This window comes from Drosophila sulfurigaster, chromosome X (assembly GCF_023558435.1).
Source record: "Drosophila sulfurigaster albostrigata strain 15112-1811.04 chromosome X, ASM2355843v2, whole genome shotgun sequence".
Taxonomy (NCBI): Eukaryota; Metazoa; Arthropoda; class Insecta; order Diptera; family Drosophilidae; genus Drosophila; species Drosophila sulfurigaster.
Genome location: NC_084885.1, coordinates 9688449 through 9707598, shown reverse-complemented (window position 1 = coordinate 9707598; position 19150 = coordinate 9688449). Strand labels below are relative to the sequence as shown.

Genomic DNA, 19150 nt, shown 5'->3' with positions numbered 1-19150 from the left:
AATGGTTTATTTTAACGGATGTAATAGTTTTTTGGAAAGCAAAAGATCGATTCAAAATTAAAGAATCGATTGAATTACGTGATGAAAGGGAATCGAATATAATCGAATGCTTTGGAATCGGTTCCAGCGTTTCGCTGCACGCGTGCACGCACACTTACACGATGGCGCTTTTAGGTGCAACTCTGATTCGCAACATTCACAAATCGTCGGCACTTCGGTTGTCCGCCATTTTACCTAAAAAATCTATAACCCCAGCTCGAAGTGGAAGTAGTAGCGGAGGTCAGTTGCAATTTGGAATTCAGTTTGTTCGCGAATATTCTAACGGATCGAAAATGAGTACTTTGCCAAGAGTATTCTTCGATATGACCGCCGATGGCGAGCCCGTCGGCAGAATAATTATGGAGGTAAGTTAACTATTTTTTTTTACCCGGTTCTTTTTTTTTTGCTTGGATTAATTTTTTTTTTGGAATTTTAACGGTATGCACATATGTACAGTACATGCACATATACTATGCACGTGTGTGTGTGTCTTAATGGAAAAGTTCATAGTACGACTGTTAGATTTAACACGTGATTAGCATTTATACTCTTCATTTTCCGGCATATTGTATTAATTATGTACATACTAAAGCCAATTGTAACAGATGTATATATACATCTATATATATGTATATGTGCATAGATGGCTATCAGTTAATGTACATTAGTTTGTGCACTCGCCTTAAGTGGCAATTACCATTTCGACACCTCCAAGTATGTATGCATGTATATGTACATACATACATATGAATGTAAAGGAAAAAAACTGCATACACATATGTGTATGTGCATGTATATGTATCTTATTCATGTGTGTGTATGCGTGTTAAGATAGCACAATTAAAGTTCAGCGACTATATTTTTAGTAGCTGTGTTAAATATATGCCAACTCCCATGCTCATATCGGCTGTGAAATTTTCAATTTAACATATAAAACAACGAGGAAAATGCCGAAAAAATGCCGGCATCTTTCTCTATGTGTGTACATGTGTTGTTGTTGTGTATGTGTGCGCATACACAAATCAATACACACAAACATAACCTCAATTTCAACACGTAGTGGAGGCTTGCCTGTGTGATACACACACACATACATGCATATGCCGTGCATACATGTGAAGCAGCGTGCATAGGTGTGCGCTAAGAATTTCAGTAAACCCGTTTGACTTTGACGAATGAACTAAAAAAGAATAAAATTAAAAAAAAAATGAAAAAAAGAAAGAATGAATATATTCGATGATGTAATGGGCGCTTACGTCAATTAATTAAGAATTAATTTTGAAAGCAATAATTTAGTCGGTTGGAAAGCAAAAACCCAACCCAACCCAACCCACTCGTTGTCACCTCACCTCTCTCATTCCTCGAGTTGCAATTAATTTAATGTGTGCATGGGCATTTCGTGTGCCAGTGTGTACACATCTGGCTATACTATATTTATTTACACAAGCCTTTGGTAATTTTCCGGTCATTGTGCATATTTAAATTTTTTGTTGATTAGTTCCCCTCTATATACACATACATATATACCATGCATATTTGGATTTTGAATTAATCATTATCTCTCTTTTTTTTGTACTTGTTTCATTTGTTGTTTTTAGCTGCGCTCCGATGTCGTGCCCAAGACCGCCGAGAATTTCCGTGCTCTGTGCACCGGCGAGAAGGGTTTCGGCTACAAGGGCTCCAGTTTCCATCGCGTCATTCCAAACTTCATGTGCCAGGGCGGCGATTTCACCAACCACAACGGCACTGGAGGCAAGTCCATCTACGGCAACAAGTTCCCCGATGAGAACTTCCGTCTGAAGCACACCGGCTCCGGCATCCTGTCGATGGCTAACGCTGGCGCCAACACCAACGGCTCGCAGTTCTTCATCTGCACCGTGAAGACCGCTTGGCTGGACAACAAGCACGTCGTATTCGGCGAGGTCGTCGAGGGTCTGGATGTTGTCAAGAAGATCGAGTCATACGGCTCGCAATCTGGCAAGACCACAAAGAAGATTGTGGTTGCCGATTGTGGCTCACTTTAAGCTGATCTGGCCTGTGTCACCCTGGCGTATTTCTGTTAAGACGAAACCCGTTCGCATTTTCTCCAAAAAAAAAAAAAAACAAAAAAAAACAAAAATGAAAAGAAAACCACATTTTTTTTTTTTTTACCAATAACTGTAATGATATGAAATACAATACATATTTTCAATAGACATTATTATGGATTATGTTATCAATATTCTATTCTCTTATCTCGCTATCTCTCCACACAATTGGGTTAACCTTGGGTTAAACTACTTGCTACTTTTCAACAATGCAACAACAACAACACAGTCGCCTCGTCTAGAGCTGTATTGTCTATATAAAATGTATATTGAATAGTACCTTATCGAGTATGTTTGTATTACCTGTCACACACACACTTACATAGATACACACTGATGTCTTATATGAAATGACTAATTTGTGACTAATACTAAGCTGCAAATTAATATGTGACTTGGCTAATAGAAAAACAAAACAAAAATGAAAATGAGAAAAAAAGAGTAGCGATCTAACCAATTAACTACCCGACAATTTGTTGTATTTTGCCTGCATTTATAATACACACACATAAATATTCCAAAAGCGATCATTTATTTAAACAAATCGACTGTCTTGAGGTTCCCTTATATAGTACTATATATAGTATATGTATATTTATATGGTATACGTGAATAACTTTTGCATTCGTCGTTCCCGTTTATGAATTTTTGAGTAGTTTGTCTAACCAACAAAAATTGTACTTGTATTAACAGAGTTTACAAAATGGAATTACAAAATGAAACCGAGAGTAATAACAACAAACAAAACAAAAGTCTTTTTAAACTTAACAATCAGATTTATAGTTTCGTCTTAATAAACTGAAACTGATACTAAAACTAAAACATCATTATTGTTATTACTATTATTATTGGAAGAATATTTCAGCGCTGCTCAATGTGGCATACAATAAATTATACTCCTGCTCATAGGCATTCACATGCCTCTCGGTTATGGCCACCGTCTGGAGCAGCTTCTCATCCACATTGGCCTTGTGTGGCGATCCTTTTTGTGTCGTCTCCGAGGTAGCCATAATATCCTTGAGCTTGAGACGCTCGGCCTGCAGCTGCTGAGCTGTTGTTTGACTCCAGCCAAGCTCATGGAATTCGCTCAGTTGATTCAACATATTCAGTATATAGATGAGACCAATGGCAAAGCCATCTTCGAACAGCGAACATCGCATCTGATCTTTTTTATACATTTTCAGCTTCTCCTTGACGCGATAGTCGATGTAGTTCATCATAAGCGCGGGCGTGATCAGAAAGAATGTCTTCAGATGATGATTATGCGGATTGCAAAGGAATGGCTGAAAGCCTTGCATCAACAACTGAAAGATCAGAGTAAAAGTTATTCAAATAGCTATTGAAACTATCGAACTTGTGCATTACCTTGAAGTAGTTTGTGTTGTCCGAGTAGCATTCTTTCAAGTGCTCAACGCTTTTCTCGTACTCTCGAATGGAACTTTGTGTTGTCTCCTCCAGATTCTTTTCGTCGCATCTTGAGAAATTACTATTGAAACGGGACATAAAGGAACGACTTCGATAGTTGGCATTCTTGCTGCCGGATTGCAGCAGTCGCACATAACCCACAGCGTTACCTGAATCATAAATATAGTATATTTAGTATGTTGTAGTATATACTATACATATATATATATTTTTTTTTTCAATTTTAAACTCAAAACCCACCCACTTGTGTGATGACTTTACGAAATAGATCCATGTAGGTTTCGCCATTCTGCGAGACGCCCAATTTGCGTATCTTCTTGATGAAGCTCTCGGCTCTCTCATAGGGATACGATTGATAGGGTTTCACATGCTTGTGATCGGCATGATAGCGAAATTCCTTGAGCAGACGCGACTTGATGTGCTCATCGTGCAGGAACGTCGAGAATGTGTAGAACTTTTGCCGCAAGAATTGATAGATGAAGTTGACGGTCGTGTTGATGATCCCAGTGCCGTGAGTCTGCACGGAATTCGCCACGTGACGTGTTCCAATGATATCCAGATGCTTGTTCCGACTCTGCATCTCCACAAACAACTGCAAGTTCATATTGTAGGCGTAGCTCGATGCGAATGTGTGGATATTACGCATTATCTGCAGCACATCGATGCCCTGTTTACATGAAAGCAAAATAAGTGAAAAATTATACTACAGCTTAGTATTTTATTTATACTGTATATGTATGATCTTGGTATTTAATTTATACTACTATGTATAATTATGAAAAGTATTTAGATGAGATCCACAAATATACCAAAACTATACCATGAACATATAATATACTGAAGGCTATCTTTGGTATATATTTTATCGATGCCCTGTTTACATGAAAGCAAAATAAGTGAAAAATTATACTACAGCTTAGTATTTTATATATACTATATGTATATGATATCTTGGTATTTAATTTATACTACTATGTATACTTTTGAAAAGTATTTAGATGAGATCCACAAATATACCAAAACTATACCATGAACATATAATATACTGAAGGCTATCTTTGGTATATATTTTACGCTTTATCTGCAGCTCATCGATGCCCTGTTTACATGAAAGCAAAATTAAGTGAAAAATTATACTACAGCTTAGTGTTTTATTTATGATATGTATATATTCATGGGCTTAGTATATTATTTATACTACTATGTATACTTACGAAATATATACACAGCGGAGATCGACATTTTTTGCTTTAATCCCCCAACTACTAAGATAAACCAAACCATTTTCGATAAAACCATATCCTACAAATATACAGTAAAAATACTAAAATGAACCTAAGGCTACATTTGGTATATATATTATGCATAAAAACAAAGTTAATAAGTGAAAAAATATACTACAGCTTAGTATTTTATTTATACTATGTATGTATTTATCGGCTTAGTATTTTATTGATACTACTATGTATATTTATAAAAAGTATTCAGTGGAGATCGACACTTATTTGTGATCCCATCGTCAAATTCTTACATTTCATAAAATTAACCAAAAAATATAAATTTATAACAACCAGAAAGAAAAAGTTTTACTTTTATTCCAGCGCAAAAAGTGCAGCCTCCCATTTCTTAAATATTTATAATCTCAGTAGCCTCCCTGGTTAAATTTCTTGAATTGGTATGACGTAATTTATACATTGTCTGACAAAATTGATCACAAAAATCGAAGCCTAACATTCGATGCATTGACGTAGGTTAAGACTTTTGTTATGCATTCGTATGTTGGTTTTATACTTTGCTTTGTTTTTTGTTTATAAACTCAATCCACGATTCTTTGTTTACATGTATAATAAAGCTGATGTTTACAAATTTGAATTAAGATAATTAGAGCTGGGATTTTTATAAACACTCATTCTGCACGATCAAATTTCAGCCTCCGAGCTTTTACTCCGAGTAGGTGAATAAGTCAGTTGGTCACAGAATTTAAATAAATAAATAAAATCCATCTTTACGTAATAAACAACTTCCCAAGTTTATGTTAACAAATTAAGAATCACTTAAGAGGAGGTTGACAAATTGATGAATTACAAAATATCGTGTTTCATTATGAAGTCAACAATTTGAGAATCACTGTGGAAGGAGTAAAAATGCATATGAAATGCAAAAAATATTTGATAGTCGCTAGGCATGTCTTTCATTTTTTGATTATAACTAACGAAAATGTACAGACATCATTTCTGTACATTTTCGTATAGAAACTGATAAAGAAGAAATCATCGAGCAAACTCTATTTGGGTAATTCTCTGGTGAAAATCTAAATCTGAATTAAAAAAAATGAATAGCAAAATATTATTTTTATTTTGAGTAAAGGCGAATCTTATAGTACTCTAATTAGAGCTGTTTTTTATTTTATTGTAAACCAGAAAAAGTTTCTAAAATCAATCTTAGCTCTAAATATAGTGATAATCCAGAGCTATAAGAAAAGCCTTTAGTTATTTTTAAAATAGCTTCAGGTTATCATATTTTTCGCTGTAAACAGAGAATTTCCCATATGTTTATTCTCACATTCGAAATAAATCATTCACAAGTACATATTTCAGAGATTTAAGAGTTTAGCTTGATAATGGGAATATATAAAACGAATAACGAATAAAGCTACAGTCATGTGAGTTCGACTGTGAAATTTCTGTTGACTAAAGCAAATATAGAAAAAAACAATGTGAAAATTGGGGGTCTTCTAACAATTTTGTAAAAGCCAAGTTAATAAGAGTGCAATGACGAATTTGTGGCTGAGATCATGCATGATGTTTAACGGGCTAAGAGTCATGAGATGGAAGTACATAAATAAGCTGCTGCAGTTGAATCAACCCAGTGTGATCAACGCTTAGTTATGACGCCATCGAATGGCGGTTGGCGTATAATATAAGCACGAACAAAACACTTACTTGATCTATAATTTGATTGGGCAAATAATCGTCAACAGGTCGCAATTGCAGCAGTTTGTTAGCCAAGTGACGCATCTTCTCATATGACTTCCAGTCGTGTGGCGCAATTGTCGTTAAATTGTAGAACGTGGCCGTAAAATAGTTTTCAAGGTTATCTGCAATTCGATAAAAGGTATGCAACAAAATAAATATATAAACTGAATACATACAATATCACTTATGACATACCTCGAAGTATATTGTAGACGCCATCATTCTCTATGGCAGCCACATTGATGCACAATCTATAGTCGATGGTTTGCTGCGTGAATGGTTGATCCTGACTAAGCAGGAGATGCGACAACGCTTCCACTCGCAGTAGAAACTCCAAATGGTTGCTCAAGAATTCACGTTCCCAGTCAAAGATGCGCTGACTTCTCACTGACTCGTCCTGTGCCTCGCGATCGACTTTAAACAGCGCCAAGTTCTTGTCCAGCTTGTTGCTAGCAGCGAAGATATTCTAAAAAAAACAAAAACAAAATGGTAATAATATAGTAATATTATTGATTGTAATCTCATACTAAGAGTTGATGACTAAAAGCTACATCATCATCATCATCAGTAAGAAAGCAAAACTCTTTGCTTTAGAGATGAAAAGAACACAATCAAAGTGCTGCAGCAACTTAGTATCTGGTTAACTAGTCAACAAGGGACTAAACTTGAAGATAGAGAAGCAAAGCATACCTGCAATAAAAAGGGATTCTGCTGTTGTTGAACGTACTCCTTGAGCGCCGCATCCGAAATCGACAGCGAATCGTAGTTGTTGATCAGTTGCGTCGAATCAAACTGGCCGAGAATGTTCTGCTGATAGCGACTGAGATTATTGGCACGCATCGAGATGGACTTGAATAGCTTCTGTTTATCCGTGGGCAACAGACGCTCTTTGCCAAGGAATTCGCTCAGCGCCAGATTCACGATGGTCAGACGACGTCGTGTGGGCGGATAACCCTTGAGGGAACGTTCGGTTAGCTTGAGCGTAGTCAATATGCTCATCTTGCGCTGCATCAGCTTCAGATCGAGAATGTTGCGTTTCGTTAGCAGCAAGAGATGTTGAATCTTTTGCGTTTGCCATTGCAACACTGAGCTCACATAGCGCATGCAAACAATTTGATTGCTGGCAAATATCTTTTGCAGCATTTGCAAATACTGCAGCAACTTGTAAATTGTAAATAAGGCACTCTTCGTAATGGGCAGCGCAAGGGTTAAATGGCGTCGGATTAGGCCATCAATAAGACTGTTCACCTGCTCGCCATAACTCTGACCCAATAAAATGAGCTTGGCAAACGTCTTCAACTGATTGATGGGACCGGCGGCAAAGCAGCGCTGCATGTTGATGGACCAAAGTGCAATCTGTGTGCCCAGCTGGCGACAAGTCTTCAAATCATTCGATGTCAACTTCTCGGCGGATGCGTTATATTGCTTCAGGCAATCGACGGCTTTGTCCTGCGTCTTTAGCAGCGTCTTGGCGTGCCTGCCAATGAATGTGTGTGGCGACCAGAAGACATTCCGTTGCAATGGCACACGCTGGTATCTGGACAATGTCTCCAAGACACTCTTGATCAGTTTGCCATCCAGGAGGATGCCCAACTTGTGCAGCACACAAATAAATGCTGTTAGCCGCAGCAGTTGCTTGGGCTCTTCATAGTTTCGCCACTCGTTCGCTTGGGTCGCTTCAATCGCGGTTGTCAATAGTTGGCGTACATACGCATTGGAATGTTGTGTTATATAGTTGACGCTGGCGTCCTTTAGATTCATTTGTTTCTTCGTATCCAGCAAGCTGACCAGCAGCATCTGAAAAAGTTAAGTTCTAATATCGATTCATTTGGCAAATGCTGCAAATACCGCACCTGAAAGATATTCCCAGAGATTACAGTGTCGATGTCATCGAGTGAACTCTGCACGCCTTGCACTTCGAATATGCTGGAGCTACTCTTCCCCAACAACGTTTGCAGCCACTTTTTGTACAGCGGCCACTTGGCCGAAAGACTTGATTGTTCGGTCAGTTCATTGAATACGACCAGTTGCTCCAACAGCTCGGCCATGGCATCGAAAACATGCTGCAATCAAAGCGCAGCGTTATATATAATTCAGTCCGGCTTGTAGCATATTTACAAAGAGATGTGCTTCATGGATGTTGACAGTATTCGAGACATATGCTGTTAACTGCATCCAAATATTTTGCAGCACAACAATAATCCGCTTCAAAAGGAAGTAGATTTGGCAAAAGAAATCGATGGCTGCACTCATTTGGTATAACGTTTGCTCCCGTCCCCCATTCCCAGCTCTCGTCTCAAGTCGTGTGCTTGTGGTGACAAATTGTAGCTGCAATTGTTGCGCTGTTTGTGTCAAATCGTTGCATTGATTGCACAAATTGGCCAATGTTGTGAGTGGTTTATTGGCCAGTAGCTCTGATTCCGTTAGACGTGTATTGTGCCAGTTGAGAAAGTCGTTGTGCGTGTCATCCAGGTAGTTAATCTCTATAGCCGGCGTTAATGATGTTAGCAATTGACTTCCGCCGGCATTATCAGGCATTTGTTGTCGTAAAGTTTGCAATTTACTGTCATGTTCCTCCATGAACGAGCCGTAATCCTTAAGGATGTCTTCGGCGAACATAGCTGGGAGATATTAAAATGTATAGTAAAAGTAGTTTGCTTATTTTACTAAATATATACGTACAAAGCGAGCTTTGCTTCATTTTGCCAATTATCCCAATTGCAGTGTTTTGATTTTCCTTTGTTATTTATCGTGTGGATGGAACTTTTGAAATGGGCGAGTTCTGCAGTTATCGATACCCATATCGATACCGGGCGGTGCTAACGTAACGTATGTGCAACAGGAAAAACGTAAAACGGTTCATTATGTGAAAATAAAGAGCACTTGCCAAAATAAAAATGTATTTTCAATCCAGCAAGCAGCTATAAATACAAAATTTAAGCACGTTTAAGGTAAATATTGCGAGTTAATGTTATTAATGTATATAGTGTAATTAACGTAAATATAGCACTTGCACACATATCCGAAGATAGTCATAATAAAGCGAATAACCGAAACTATGCATATGTCTGTAACGAATTTCACAAAGAACAATCGCACCATATTTTAAATTAAATCTAGGAAATTTATACAACAAAAAAAAACTGCATAGCCTGCTTGTGCAATCTTGGCATTATTTAAAAAATATACCACCTCAAACTATCGATTAGTTGAGCAATGCAACTGTGATATGCGCGATGCAAGATGTCTATCGAAACGGCGCGAAATCAGCTGATTTTTGTTTTTACGTCTACGTAGCCAGAACCGCAATTCGCACTCAACTGATGCCCCTTCTTACACGCTGTCTCTCTCTACATGGAGGGAGTCCAGATAATCTAATTAGAGGAGCATATGGATGTGGAAATAAAAGTATGCAAATATGCAAAAAGTGTGTAAAAACTTGTACATTCTGTTGGGCATCATACTAAGCCTGGCCACACAGGGAATCTCACAAAAACATTACTCCCGTACCCGCAAATTGGAACTCCGGTAAGCCCAATAAAAATCTAGTTCGAGTTCATGTGTGGTAAACGTGGTACTACTATATTGGATATTTAGTGAGGATGTGCGGCGCATGTTTCAGCATGCCTACGATGGCTATCTGCAGCACGCCGGCAACTACGATGAACTGCGTCCGCTCACCTGCGATGGTCACGACACCTGGGGCAGCTATTCGCTGACACTGATCGACGCCCTGGACACCTTGGCCACCATGGGTAACTACACGGAATTTCGCCGCGTGCACGCGCTGCTCATCGACAAGATGAACTTCAACAGGGACATCAATGTGTCCGTCTTCGAAACGAATATACGCATTGTGGGCGGCCTTCTATCCGCTCATCTGTTGTCGCGACGTGCCGGCATCCAAGTGGAAGCAGGTTGGCCCTGCGCTGGTCCGCTGCTGCGCATGGCCGAGGATGTGGCGCGACGTCTGCTGCCGGCGTTCGACACCAACACCGGGATGCCGTATGGCACAGTGAATCTACGCTATGGCGTGCCCAATGGCGAGACCTCCATCACGTGCACAGCAGGCGTGGGCACATTCCTGGTCGAGTTTGGCACGCTCAGCCGCTTGACGGGCAACAGCATCTACGAGGAGGTGGCCCTCCAGGCCATCTATGCTCTGTGGGAGCGCCGCTCGTCGATTGGACTGTTTGGCAATCACATCGATGTGCAGAGCGGTCGTTGGACAGCACTCGATTCGGGCATTGGCGCTGGCGTCGATTCGCTGTTCGAGTACCTGGTCAAGGGAGCCGTGCTGCTCAATCGTCCCGAGCTCCTCGAACTGTTCGCCGAGGCGAGGGCGCCAATTGACAAATACATGAGGAAGGACGACTGGTATGTGTGGGTGGGGATGAACAAGGGACATGTGACGTTGCCCGTCTTTCAGTCCCTCGAATCCTTTTGGCCCGGCATACTGAGCATTGTGGGCGACACGGCGCCCGCCATGCGCACCATGACACGCTACATTAGCGTGTGGAAGAAGTACGGATTCCTACCCGAATTCTTTAACATTCCCGCCGGCGAAGCGGCGCCCAATCGTGAGGTCTATCCGCTGCGACCCGAACTCATCGAGTCGGCCATGTATCTGTATCGTGCCACGAAGAATGAATATCTGCTGGAGCTGGGCGAGCATATGCTGGAGACGATTGAGTTCAGTGCGAAGACCAAATGCGGCTATGCAACTGTAAGTGACGGGGGGCAATTAAACATTATTTTACACCCGATATTATATTATATAGCCATGTCCGTCTGTCTGTCTATGAACATCTAGATCTCAGGAACTGTAAGAGATAGAGATATAATTCTTTTTCAACACACTTAGATGTTTTGTCACGCTCATTTCCGCCCCCTAAATCGACAAATAATCGAATAGCAAGAGTTACAAATTTTGATACTACATAAAATAATATCGACGTTATCCTCCAAATTTAGTTGTGAACAGATAAGAATTGTAGAAATTATTTAAGAAATAATTTTGTGTGACAAAGGATATCAAAGTTGCTTTGTCTGACAATGTAGTATATCTTGAATATTGCCATATATCGATATACTAAATACTGTCTGAGGTATATTTTAGTATTTTTCGGTATTGTAATTCGGTATATTTTCATAATCGCCATCTATAGAGTATATGGGTATTATAACTTTGGGCCTGTAGGAAATGACACTTACAATGTTGTATATTTTTCACTCTATGGTATATTTAAAACAGTACTTGATTTTAAATATACTATAGAGTGAACAAATATACCAGATTGTCAGGCACATTTCCTACAGGCACAAAGTTATAACATCAATATACCAAGTATATCCTTTGGTATATTTTTAATATAGTACTATATCAATTTACCAAATGTAGCCTTTGGCATATTTTGCAGTATTTTTGGTGGTATATTAATTTGGTATATTTTTTTTAAAATTAATAGCCCTCTGTTGTGCTGTTATTCATGATGAGTAGCGGGCATCTCAAAGGCGAGAACACTCTGCTGTAGCTTTTTTATTTGTTTTATTTGGTATATTTTTAGGAAAATAGGTAGCGGGTATCTCACAGTCGAGCACACTCGATTGTAGTTTTCTTACTTGACTTTGACACTCTTGACACTCTTACAGATACGCAATGTGGTCACGCATGAGAAGGAGAATCGCATGGAATCGTTCTTTCTGGCCGAGACCACCAAGTATTTGTATTTGCTCTTCGACGAGGACAATTTTCTGCATCACGCCGGCGAGGATCGTCACGGCGAGTTGCTCGACAACGAGGAGAACGTGTGCATTGTGCAGGCCGGTGCGTACATCTTCAATACGGAGGCACATCCCATGGACATGTCGGCGCTGCATTGTTGCCACAACCTCAAGGAGGACATCTACAATATGCTCGATTTGCCCGCCTTCAGTGCGTCGGCGATATTCGAGCGCAGCAGCCGAGAACGCCAGGAGGCACAACAAAAGTGGCAGCCACAATGCGTCGTGGAGAAGCAGACAGCAGCTCAGCAACCGCCCAGCACCAGCATGGCGGTGGACATTGAGGTGTTCGATGAATTCCAGCAGCCGGCCGCCGAGCAGCTGGTGGGGAACTTTGAGCGGATACGCGAGGAGCGTGAAATGAATCGAACGCTGCACGACAGCAGCGTGGCACGCAATCAATTGACTGTCAGCGATCTGGATGAGTTCTATCAGCAGCGACGCGAACGCTTCGCCAGCGCCGAAGATGCACTCGGCTATGTGCTCAACTTTATGGTCAACTATACGATGGATGTGAACTTCATACGCGGCCTCCAATTGTACGATACGAACATCAGCAGCATTCTGGGCAGCATCGCCCAGAAGGAGTACGAATCCCGCATGCGTTCACTCTGGCAATTGTATGCGCTGGAGCAACAGTTTGCCATCAATGTGCGGCTCATCCAGCGGCTGGGTTTGCACAACTTTGCTGCCAGCGACAGCGAGCAAATGCGTCGCCACTTGGCCGACGTACTCGCTACCCTGGACAGTCTCAATCAGCCGCTGGGCAGTGATAATGCAACAACGCATCACAATCAGAAAGAAGAAAGTGACATTCAGAAGGCGATCTTTGAGGCGCTGCTCGAGTACGAGTTTGCCATGCTGAACACGACAGCGATGCAGGAGTTTGTGCATCGTGTCTATGTCATGGGCACCACAGACACGCAAAAGTTGCACATGCAGCCGCTGCTCACCGCAGCCGAACTGAATGCTCTCGATGTGGTCGAGTTGGAGCCACTCGAGCAGCGCGAGCTCTTCAAGTACACGCGTCGCATTGTCGACTTTCGCAAACGCATGTCCGAGACGGTCGATCGCCTGCAGACGATAATGCAGGATCTAAATACGGCCAAGACGGATGCGGCGACAGCTTCGGTTGCGGTGCCTCAGCTAGCGACGCCCAGTGTGGAGCAACAGTTGCTGCAGGATCAACAGCAACAACAGCAGCAGCAGATGCAGCAACAACAACAGCAACAGCCACCGCAGGAGTCTGGCTCTGTGTGGTCGCAGTTTGTGCAGAACATATTGCGTAAGACGCAAGTGCAGCGGGTGAAGTTCGATGAGGCTGCGCTGCTGGAGAAGACGCGCAAATCACTCGAGAAGCACGCCCACAAGCAGCTGACCTATGAGCTCTTCAGCTGCCGTCGTCCCGCCTACATTGAGGCATTCGCCTATCGCGATTACTATCCGGAGGGAATGTAATCAATGCAAACCACCAACACCAACACCAACAATCAAACACTCCTCGACCATAAACTTAATGGGCCACATGACTGATCTGTAGATACTATTTATATATATTATATACACATATGGTTAAGTGGATTGTTTTTTGTATATACCTGTAGTATACACACCATAACTAGACATCTGCCCAGCTACCCCAAGGGTAGTCAAGCCTCTTATAACTTGGTGTCAAGCAGCAGGAGGCATAGCCGAGGTCCGTATAAACTGTTGTATAAACAGCTCGATCTCTGTGACTACAAGAGCTAGAGACAGCAAATTTGGTGACAATACTCTTGAGTTCCTAAGCAGTTAAGGTTTTGCTTTTTCCAAATTTGAGACACATTCTAAATGGTTTCTTGACACTTCATTACGATCACACAATGTGTTTAAGATATAGAGAAATATTCAATGATCTAGCTTCAACATTGAATTCAATTTGCTATTGGAAACGTATTTTTATTTTGATTTTTGATTTTTAAAGGTCAATCTAAATTTTAAAATAAAAATTGTAATTTAATAATTAGTTCAACATTTCTTTTATTTCAATTTCAAGTTATAGTCTTAATAGTTGAAAATAGATCAGACTCGCTTTTGCTTTGGTCACACTTAAATCTTTACACAACGGTTACCGGGTGCATAAAAGTCGAGCAGACTCGGCTTTAGTTTTGCTGTTTGCTTGAAATGTTGGGTGCGAATAATGTCACTGCATTTGTTTTTTTTTGTTTGTTCTTTTAAGCTATTGCGTAATTTAGTATATTAATATACTGAATGTATACTCAAGACAACCTTGCTTTTCTCTTCAGCTTCTTCTTCTTCTTCAAGTGCGTGTTTGGAATGTAATTAATTGGCATTGTGTTGTTTGTTGTTGGCTGATTAAGTTGGTGTATGTTAATGTTTCGATAATATTGGCAGTAAAAAGGATTGCACAACTCTCCAATCAGAATGTGAGGGGTGAACTGCGACTTGGTGGTGGATCGGGGAGGGGGAGGGGGGATGGAGCTGAAGCGACAGCACGCAATGGCATTCATTTCAATACTTGTGTTTATTTTCGGAAATTGCTGCATACTTCAAGGGTTCGGTTCGTAACGACAACAAATGACGTGAAATAAACAGGAAAAACTTTTTTGCAGTTCATGGATAACGATAACGATAATGATGATGATGATGATGATGATCAGCTGTGGCCCCATTGCAAAATAATAAATGGCAAAGCCGCTGTGGTGACGTTGGCATTATTATTGTATTTGTGTGTGTGTGTGTGTATGTGTGTGTGTGTTTGTAGGTCACGTTGAAGTTGCCGGCTTGCCATTTGTGTGCGTTCGTTTGTATGTGTGTCCTGTGGATGCGTGTGTACAATGGCGAAATTGCCTGTCATGGGCTGCAGTAATAACAACAGAAGCAAGTACAACAAAAACAACAAAAGAACAAGAAAAGAACAACGACAACAACAACAACAATAATAGCAATGGCAAAAGTTTAATGAGTTCAAGTTTTATAAATGAAAAGACAGGTGTCCTTGCAGCACAAAAATCCCAATCTCAGACGTAAACAGCACGCTACGCGCCACAGACGTTCACTTTGTGCTCTGTCGGCGGAGGCATGAAACCAAATGCAGACAACGACGACGACGAAGATGGCGACGAACAAAATCCCGATCATTTCGAAGGTGATCCACGTCCACTGCCCTACGACTTTCAAAAGGAATTAATCGAAAACTCCAATAGGCACATACGCATCTGTGAAGTCTTCGTGCCCTCGTCCAAAGGTATGTTAATGTTGGAGTTTAAAGCGTCGGTATTTTCATTTTAAAATACCAATATTTTCATAGGAATTGAAATTCGAAATGTTGGTATTTAGAGCAGCTTAAATTTCCCTAGGGACATTATTGCAAAATCCCTACGCTATATTACTTTCCTTGTCAGAGGAGTTCCCCTGCTGGTGGTCATCTATCTCACTCTAATCCATTTACGCGAAACTGTCTAATTTATTTTTCTGTTTTTTACAGTTTATCCTATCACTTCCAAGTTTTACGCCAAATACGAGTCACATGGCAATCAGTTGCCGCAGCGCCAAAGGCAAAGCACCAGACTGTCGTCGGAATATCCGTTGTTGGAGTCGCAGGTTTATGGCTGGATGCCGCTGCAGTGTCGAGACGCCGCCAACTATTTAAATTGCATACATGCACCCAAGCGACGTTGTCGCATGACAATACACGGCGAACAAATCATAGCCGGACGAATTACCGAGCGACCGCCATTCAACGGCCTACAATTCATACTTCATTAGGAACAACAACAAGAAAAAACCCAATATATTTGCAGTAACGATGTAGCCAGTGTGTCTGTTGTGTCTCGAAAAATATACTAAAACGTACCAACTAATTACATTTTGTTGGCGGTTACACTTCAAGTAAGACATGGTAATTTTAAAGTGAAAGTTCATTAAAGTTGAAAAGAAATAAAGTCAAAGTAAATAACTTTTGTTATGATTCGTAAATGTTTTCTATGCCAATAAAAATCCTCAAAAATTCAACAGCGTGGCAACGTCTTTTATTGCGGTAAGTTGGCAGCGCGGTCGATGCCAATGTTTACTTCTAATGCGGTTTTTGTCTCAAAATATAAATATACATAACTGTAAATAAAACGTAAAATGGGCATAAGATTGGCCCGAAATTAAAATACAATACACGTCACAACGCTGAGAAAAATGGTAAGCAAACGCAAATGAACCAGCGAGGTGCGAAGGAAATGTCGCAGTTCATGTATTTTATGGGCATTATTTTTGTTGTTGCCCCTGGCAGCAGCAAATCACTTAATTGCTAAACATTTCAATAAACTTGATTATATTAATTTATTAACAGGTGCAGCCAAATAGAGAGAACTTTGATACCACTTCTACGGATTTGAATGCGGATCAATTGCTATGCGGAGCATTCAATGCCCTGCAAAAATTATGTAGGTATACAAAATATGTTAGATATTCTACCTATGTAGCTCTTTCCTTCTTTTCGTTCGTTTTTGATCAGTGAACTAAGTCGTTCTTTTGTTAGTCAAATTTCGTTCCCAAGAACGGAACAAAATCATCAGAATAAGAGTGAACTACTATTACAATGTACTTGTTATTTTCGATCACGGTCACACTGAACACAAATTAAAGCAAGCGCCGATGCGCACTTGAATTCCATCGAATATATTTTCTTTTAAAAATGTCGCGTTGTTTATCGCATGCACTGGTCAAATATCAAAAAGATTTGGACTTAGGCATTAAGGAATTAACGAAGGAATGGGATGAGTCCGATTCAGATTTAGCCCAGCGCTTAATACAACCTGCTAGAGTTACTAGTGAAGACCTAAGTCGACAATATAGTCCTGAAGATGTCCGACAATTGTGTCTGCGCACCAAAGTGCGTGTCGATATGACGCTTTTCAATTGTCTATGGGACGCAAAGAAACGTTTCGATAAAAAGGAACGCCTAAAAAATCGTTCCGAAGTCTTCATCAACAAAATGTACATCAAAGCAGTGAAGAAAAAAATGGTGATACCATATGAACCGAAGGAAATTGAAAAATCTGTGCATATTCGTCGTTGCATACTCAAGAAGCGTAATAATCTACGTTTAGACAGATGGAATAACTTGCCAACCCAAGAGTCATCAACATCTGTGTTCATTGAGGATATCACTGAAGACCAAGAGCCGTCATTAATGTTGGCGCAAATACCCAATGGATTGCCCAGTAATCCCAATGGAACTACTAATCTACATTTAGACAGATCGAATAACTTGCGAACCCAAGCCTCGTTGTCCATTGAGGAGATCAGCGAAGACCAAGAGCCGTCATTAATGTTGGCGCAAATACCCAATGGATTGCCCAGTAATCCCAATGGAACTACTAATCTACATTTAGACAGATCGAATAACTTGCCAACCCAAGCCTCATCAACATCGTTGTCCAATCAGGAGATCAGCGAAGACCAAGAGCCGTCATTAATGTTGGCGCAAATACCCAATGGATTGCCCAGTAGTCCCAATGGTAGCAGAGTCGCGTCTGATAATACAATTAACTACCCAGTTGTCGACATATCGTCAGGTCCCATTTCCAGCGAACCTCAACTTTGGGACTTCGAAAATACCGAAAGCGAAGTTCTTCAATTGCCCACGATTGCTGAAAACGAAGACGTCAATATGTCAAAAAATGCCGGAGCCGAATATGCCCAATTGGCTATAAATGATGAGTCTAAAGATGCCCAGAAATCCAAGGAGAAGAGTTCGGAGAAGTCAGGGGTCGATTGGGAAAATGCAGCGATGGCAATCGATCCTGAATCTATGACCATCGACTCCGATATACAGACTCCACAAACAGAGAGTGAACCAATGGCTGAAGATTACTCCATCTTCAACACCCAAGTGCCTTGCACATCGACGCAGTCCACTCAAAATACTGATGATTTTATTTAATTTTTTGTTCGCACTTATTTAGAAGTATTAACTAAAAAAAGTAAAAAATACTACGAATTATGAAATTTAAAAAATGTAAAATTAATTGAATTACAAGTTTTTGAAGCATGCATTCCGAATAAAAATATATTCTTGTTCTTCGATCGGTAATGAACTAAACACTAGTTGTAAATGTGTCGAAAAATTCAATTTATTTAATTTTACTTTATTTTATAGGGACACAGGGACGTCGCTGCGCCAGTTTTGTTATGTCGGAACTGGGTGGAAATGAATTTATTGAAGCTGCGATTAATTGGTGTCTCGAACATCCAGATATTGCCATTTGCGTGATGGCCGCTAGTTTCGTTATCCTGTTGCCATTGTTAATCATTTTTGGCTTTGGCATTGCAACCATGGTAATCACATTCACAGGCATTCTCGTGCTCGAAGGTATTTATTTGTAAATGACAATTTCACTGATAACTTTGGCGATAACTAATTTACTATTTTAGGAACTCTCTTAACGGTTGTTGTCATGATATTCCTTGTTTGCATTGCAAGTTTAGCCATTGCAGTAGCTGTTTTTGCTGTTGTTGCTTATTTTGGATTCTCGCAAATCTACGAATTCTTTGGTTTGAGCCGTCATCGAGATGCTTTTGTCAAATTTGTACAGGAAACTCGAACAGAAAATGTAGAATCAACCCAATAAAACGATCCTGTAGTTAAGTAAGCTTTCTGAAAAAAAAACTTCACAATATATCTGAAATTCCCAGTAATGAAAAGACTGTAATATGAAATATAACGATATAAAAATAATCAAATCTTTATTATCGTCATTAATATCATAGTTGACCTCACTAAATTCGTTTTTAGCTGTTGAAGAATTTCATTTAAATAATACAAATATTTTTATTATAATTGTT

At 40.1% G+C, this 19150-nt stretch overlaps 5 protein-coding genes across 6 annotated transcripts; 4 read left to right on the top strand and 1 right to left on the bottom strand.

The window, feature by feature from the left end:
* The first annotated feature begins 146 nt into the window (after positions 1–146).
* On the top strand, positions 147–2234 carry LOC133849245 (peptidyl-prolyl cis-trans isomerase). The gene is made up of 2 exons (XM_062285184.1): positions 147–404; positions 1638–2234. Exons 1-2 carry the CDS (start codon positions 162–164, stop codon positions 2061–2063), a joined length of 669 nt encoding a protein of 222 aa, XP_062141168.1. The 5' UTR covers positions 147–161; the 3' UTR covers positions 2064–2234.
* LOC133849226 (WASH complex subunit 4) lies at positions 1688–9377 on the bottom strand. The gene is made up of 9 exons (XM_062285151.1): positions 9209–9377; positions 8645–9147; positions 8380–8589; positions 7217–8323; positions 6722–6992; positions 6494–6648; positions 3792–4218; positions 3492–3700; positions 1688–3430 (listed from the first exon to the last, which is right to left on the bottom strand). The coding sequence occupies exons 1-9, from the start codon at positions 9225–9227 to the stop codon at positions 2972–2974; spliced, it is 3360 nt and encodes a 1119-aa protein (XP_062141135.1). The 5' UTR covers positions 9228–9377; the 3' UTR covers positions 1688–2971.
* Positions 9378–9814: 437 nt separating this feature from the next.
* Positions 9815–14316, top strand: LOC133849227 (ER degradation-enhancing alpha-mannosidase-like protein 2). Its single transcript, XM_062285152.1, has 3 exons — positions 9815–10054; positions 10124–11252; positions 12179–14316. The coding sequence occupies exons 1-3, from the start codon at positions 9945–9947 to the stop codon at positions 13766–13768; spliced, it is 2829 nt and encodes a 942-aa protein (XP_062141136.1). The 5' UTR covers positions 9815–9944; the 3' UTR covers positions 13769–14316.
* Positions 14317–14796: 480 nt separating this feature from the next.
* LOC133849247 (uncharacterized) lies at positions 14797–16218 on the top strand. The gene is made up of 2 exons (XM_062285186.1): positions 14797–15557; positions 15798–16218. The coding sequence occupies exons 1-2, from the start codon at positions 15392–15394 to the stop codon at positions 16076–16078; spliced, it is 447 nt and encodes a 148-aa protein (XP_062141170.1). The 5' UTR covers positions 14797–15391; the 3' UTR covers positions 16079–16218.
* Positions 16219–16343: 125 nt separating this feature from the next.
* Positions 16344–19055, top strand: LOC133849239 (telomere-binding protein cav). 2 transcript variants are annotated; one of them, XM_062285178.1, is made up of 4 exons: positions 16344–16501; positions 16653–16746; positions 18465–18677; positions 18740–19055. In XM_062285178.1, the coding sequence occupies exons 1-4, from the start codon at positions 16499–16501 to the stop codon at positions 18934–18936; spliced, it is 507 nt and encodes a 168-aa protein (XP_062141162.1). In that variant the 5' UTR covers positions 16344–16498; the 3' UTR covers positions 18937–19055. The 2 variants fall into 2 exon arrangements, with proteins under 2 accessions (XP_062141162.1, XP_062141161.1); XM_062285177.1 differs by lacking the exons at positions 16344–16501; positions 18465–18677; positions 18740–19055 and adding an exon at positions 16818–18387.
* Positions 19056–19150: the final 95 nt, after the last annotated feature.

What these genes read in the sequence shown, in the direction of transcription:
- LOC133849226 (XM_062285151.1), bottom strand. An exon ending in AGAATCCCTTTTTATTGCAG is followed by an intron (nt 6,993 to 7,216) that starts GTATGCTTTGCT and finishes TGTTTTTTTTAG; the next exon opens with AATATCTTCGCTGCTAGCAA. An exon ending in CGTCTACAATATACTTCGAG is followed by an intron (nt 6,649 to 6,721) that starts GTATGTCATAAG and finishes ATCGAATTGCAG; the next exon opens with ATAACCTTGAAAACTATTTT.
- LOC133849239 (XM_062285177.1), top strand. Translation starts at nt 16,998, where the DNA reads ATGTCGCGTTGTTTATCGCATGCACTGGTCAAATATCAAAAAGATTTG.
- LOC133849247 (XM_062285186.1), top strand. Translation starts at nt 15,392, where the DNA reads ATGAAACCAAATGCAGACAACGACGACGACGAAGATGGCGACGAACAA. An exon ending in CTTCGTGCCCTCGTCCAAAG is followed by an intron (nt 15,558 to 15,797) that starts GTATGTTAATGT and finishes TGTTTTTTACAG; the next exon opens with TTTATCCTATCACTTCCAAG.
- LOC133849227 (XM_062285152.1), top strand. Translation starts at nt 9,945, where the DNA reads ATGCAAAAAGTGTGTAAAAACTTGTACATTCTGTTGGGCATCATACTA. An exon ending in ACCCGCAAATTGGAACTCCG is followed by an intron (nt 10,055 to 10,123) that starts GTAAGCCCAATA and finishes TTGGATATTTAG; the next exon opens with TGAGGATGTGCGGCGCATGT. An exon ending in CCAAATGCGGCTATGCAACT is followed by an intron (nt 11,253 to 12,178) that starts GTAAGTGACGGG and finishes ACACTCTTACAG; the next exon opens with ATACGCAATGTGGTCACGCA.
- LOC133849245 (XM_062285184.1), top strand. Translation starts at nt 162, where the DNA reads ATGGCGCTTTTAGGTGCAACTCTGATTCGCAACATTCACAAATCGTCG. An exon ending in TCGGCAGAATAATTATGGAG is followed by an intron (nt 405 to 1,637) that starts GTAAGTTAACTA and finishes TGTTGTTTTTAG; the next exon opens with CTGCGCTCCGATGTCGTGCC.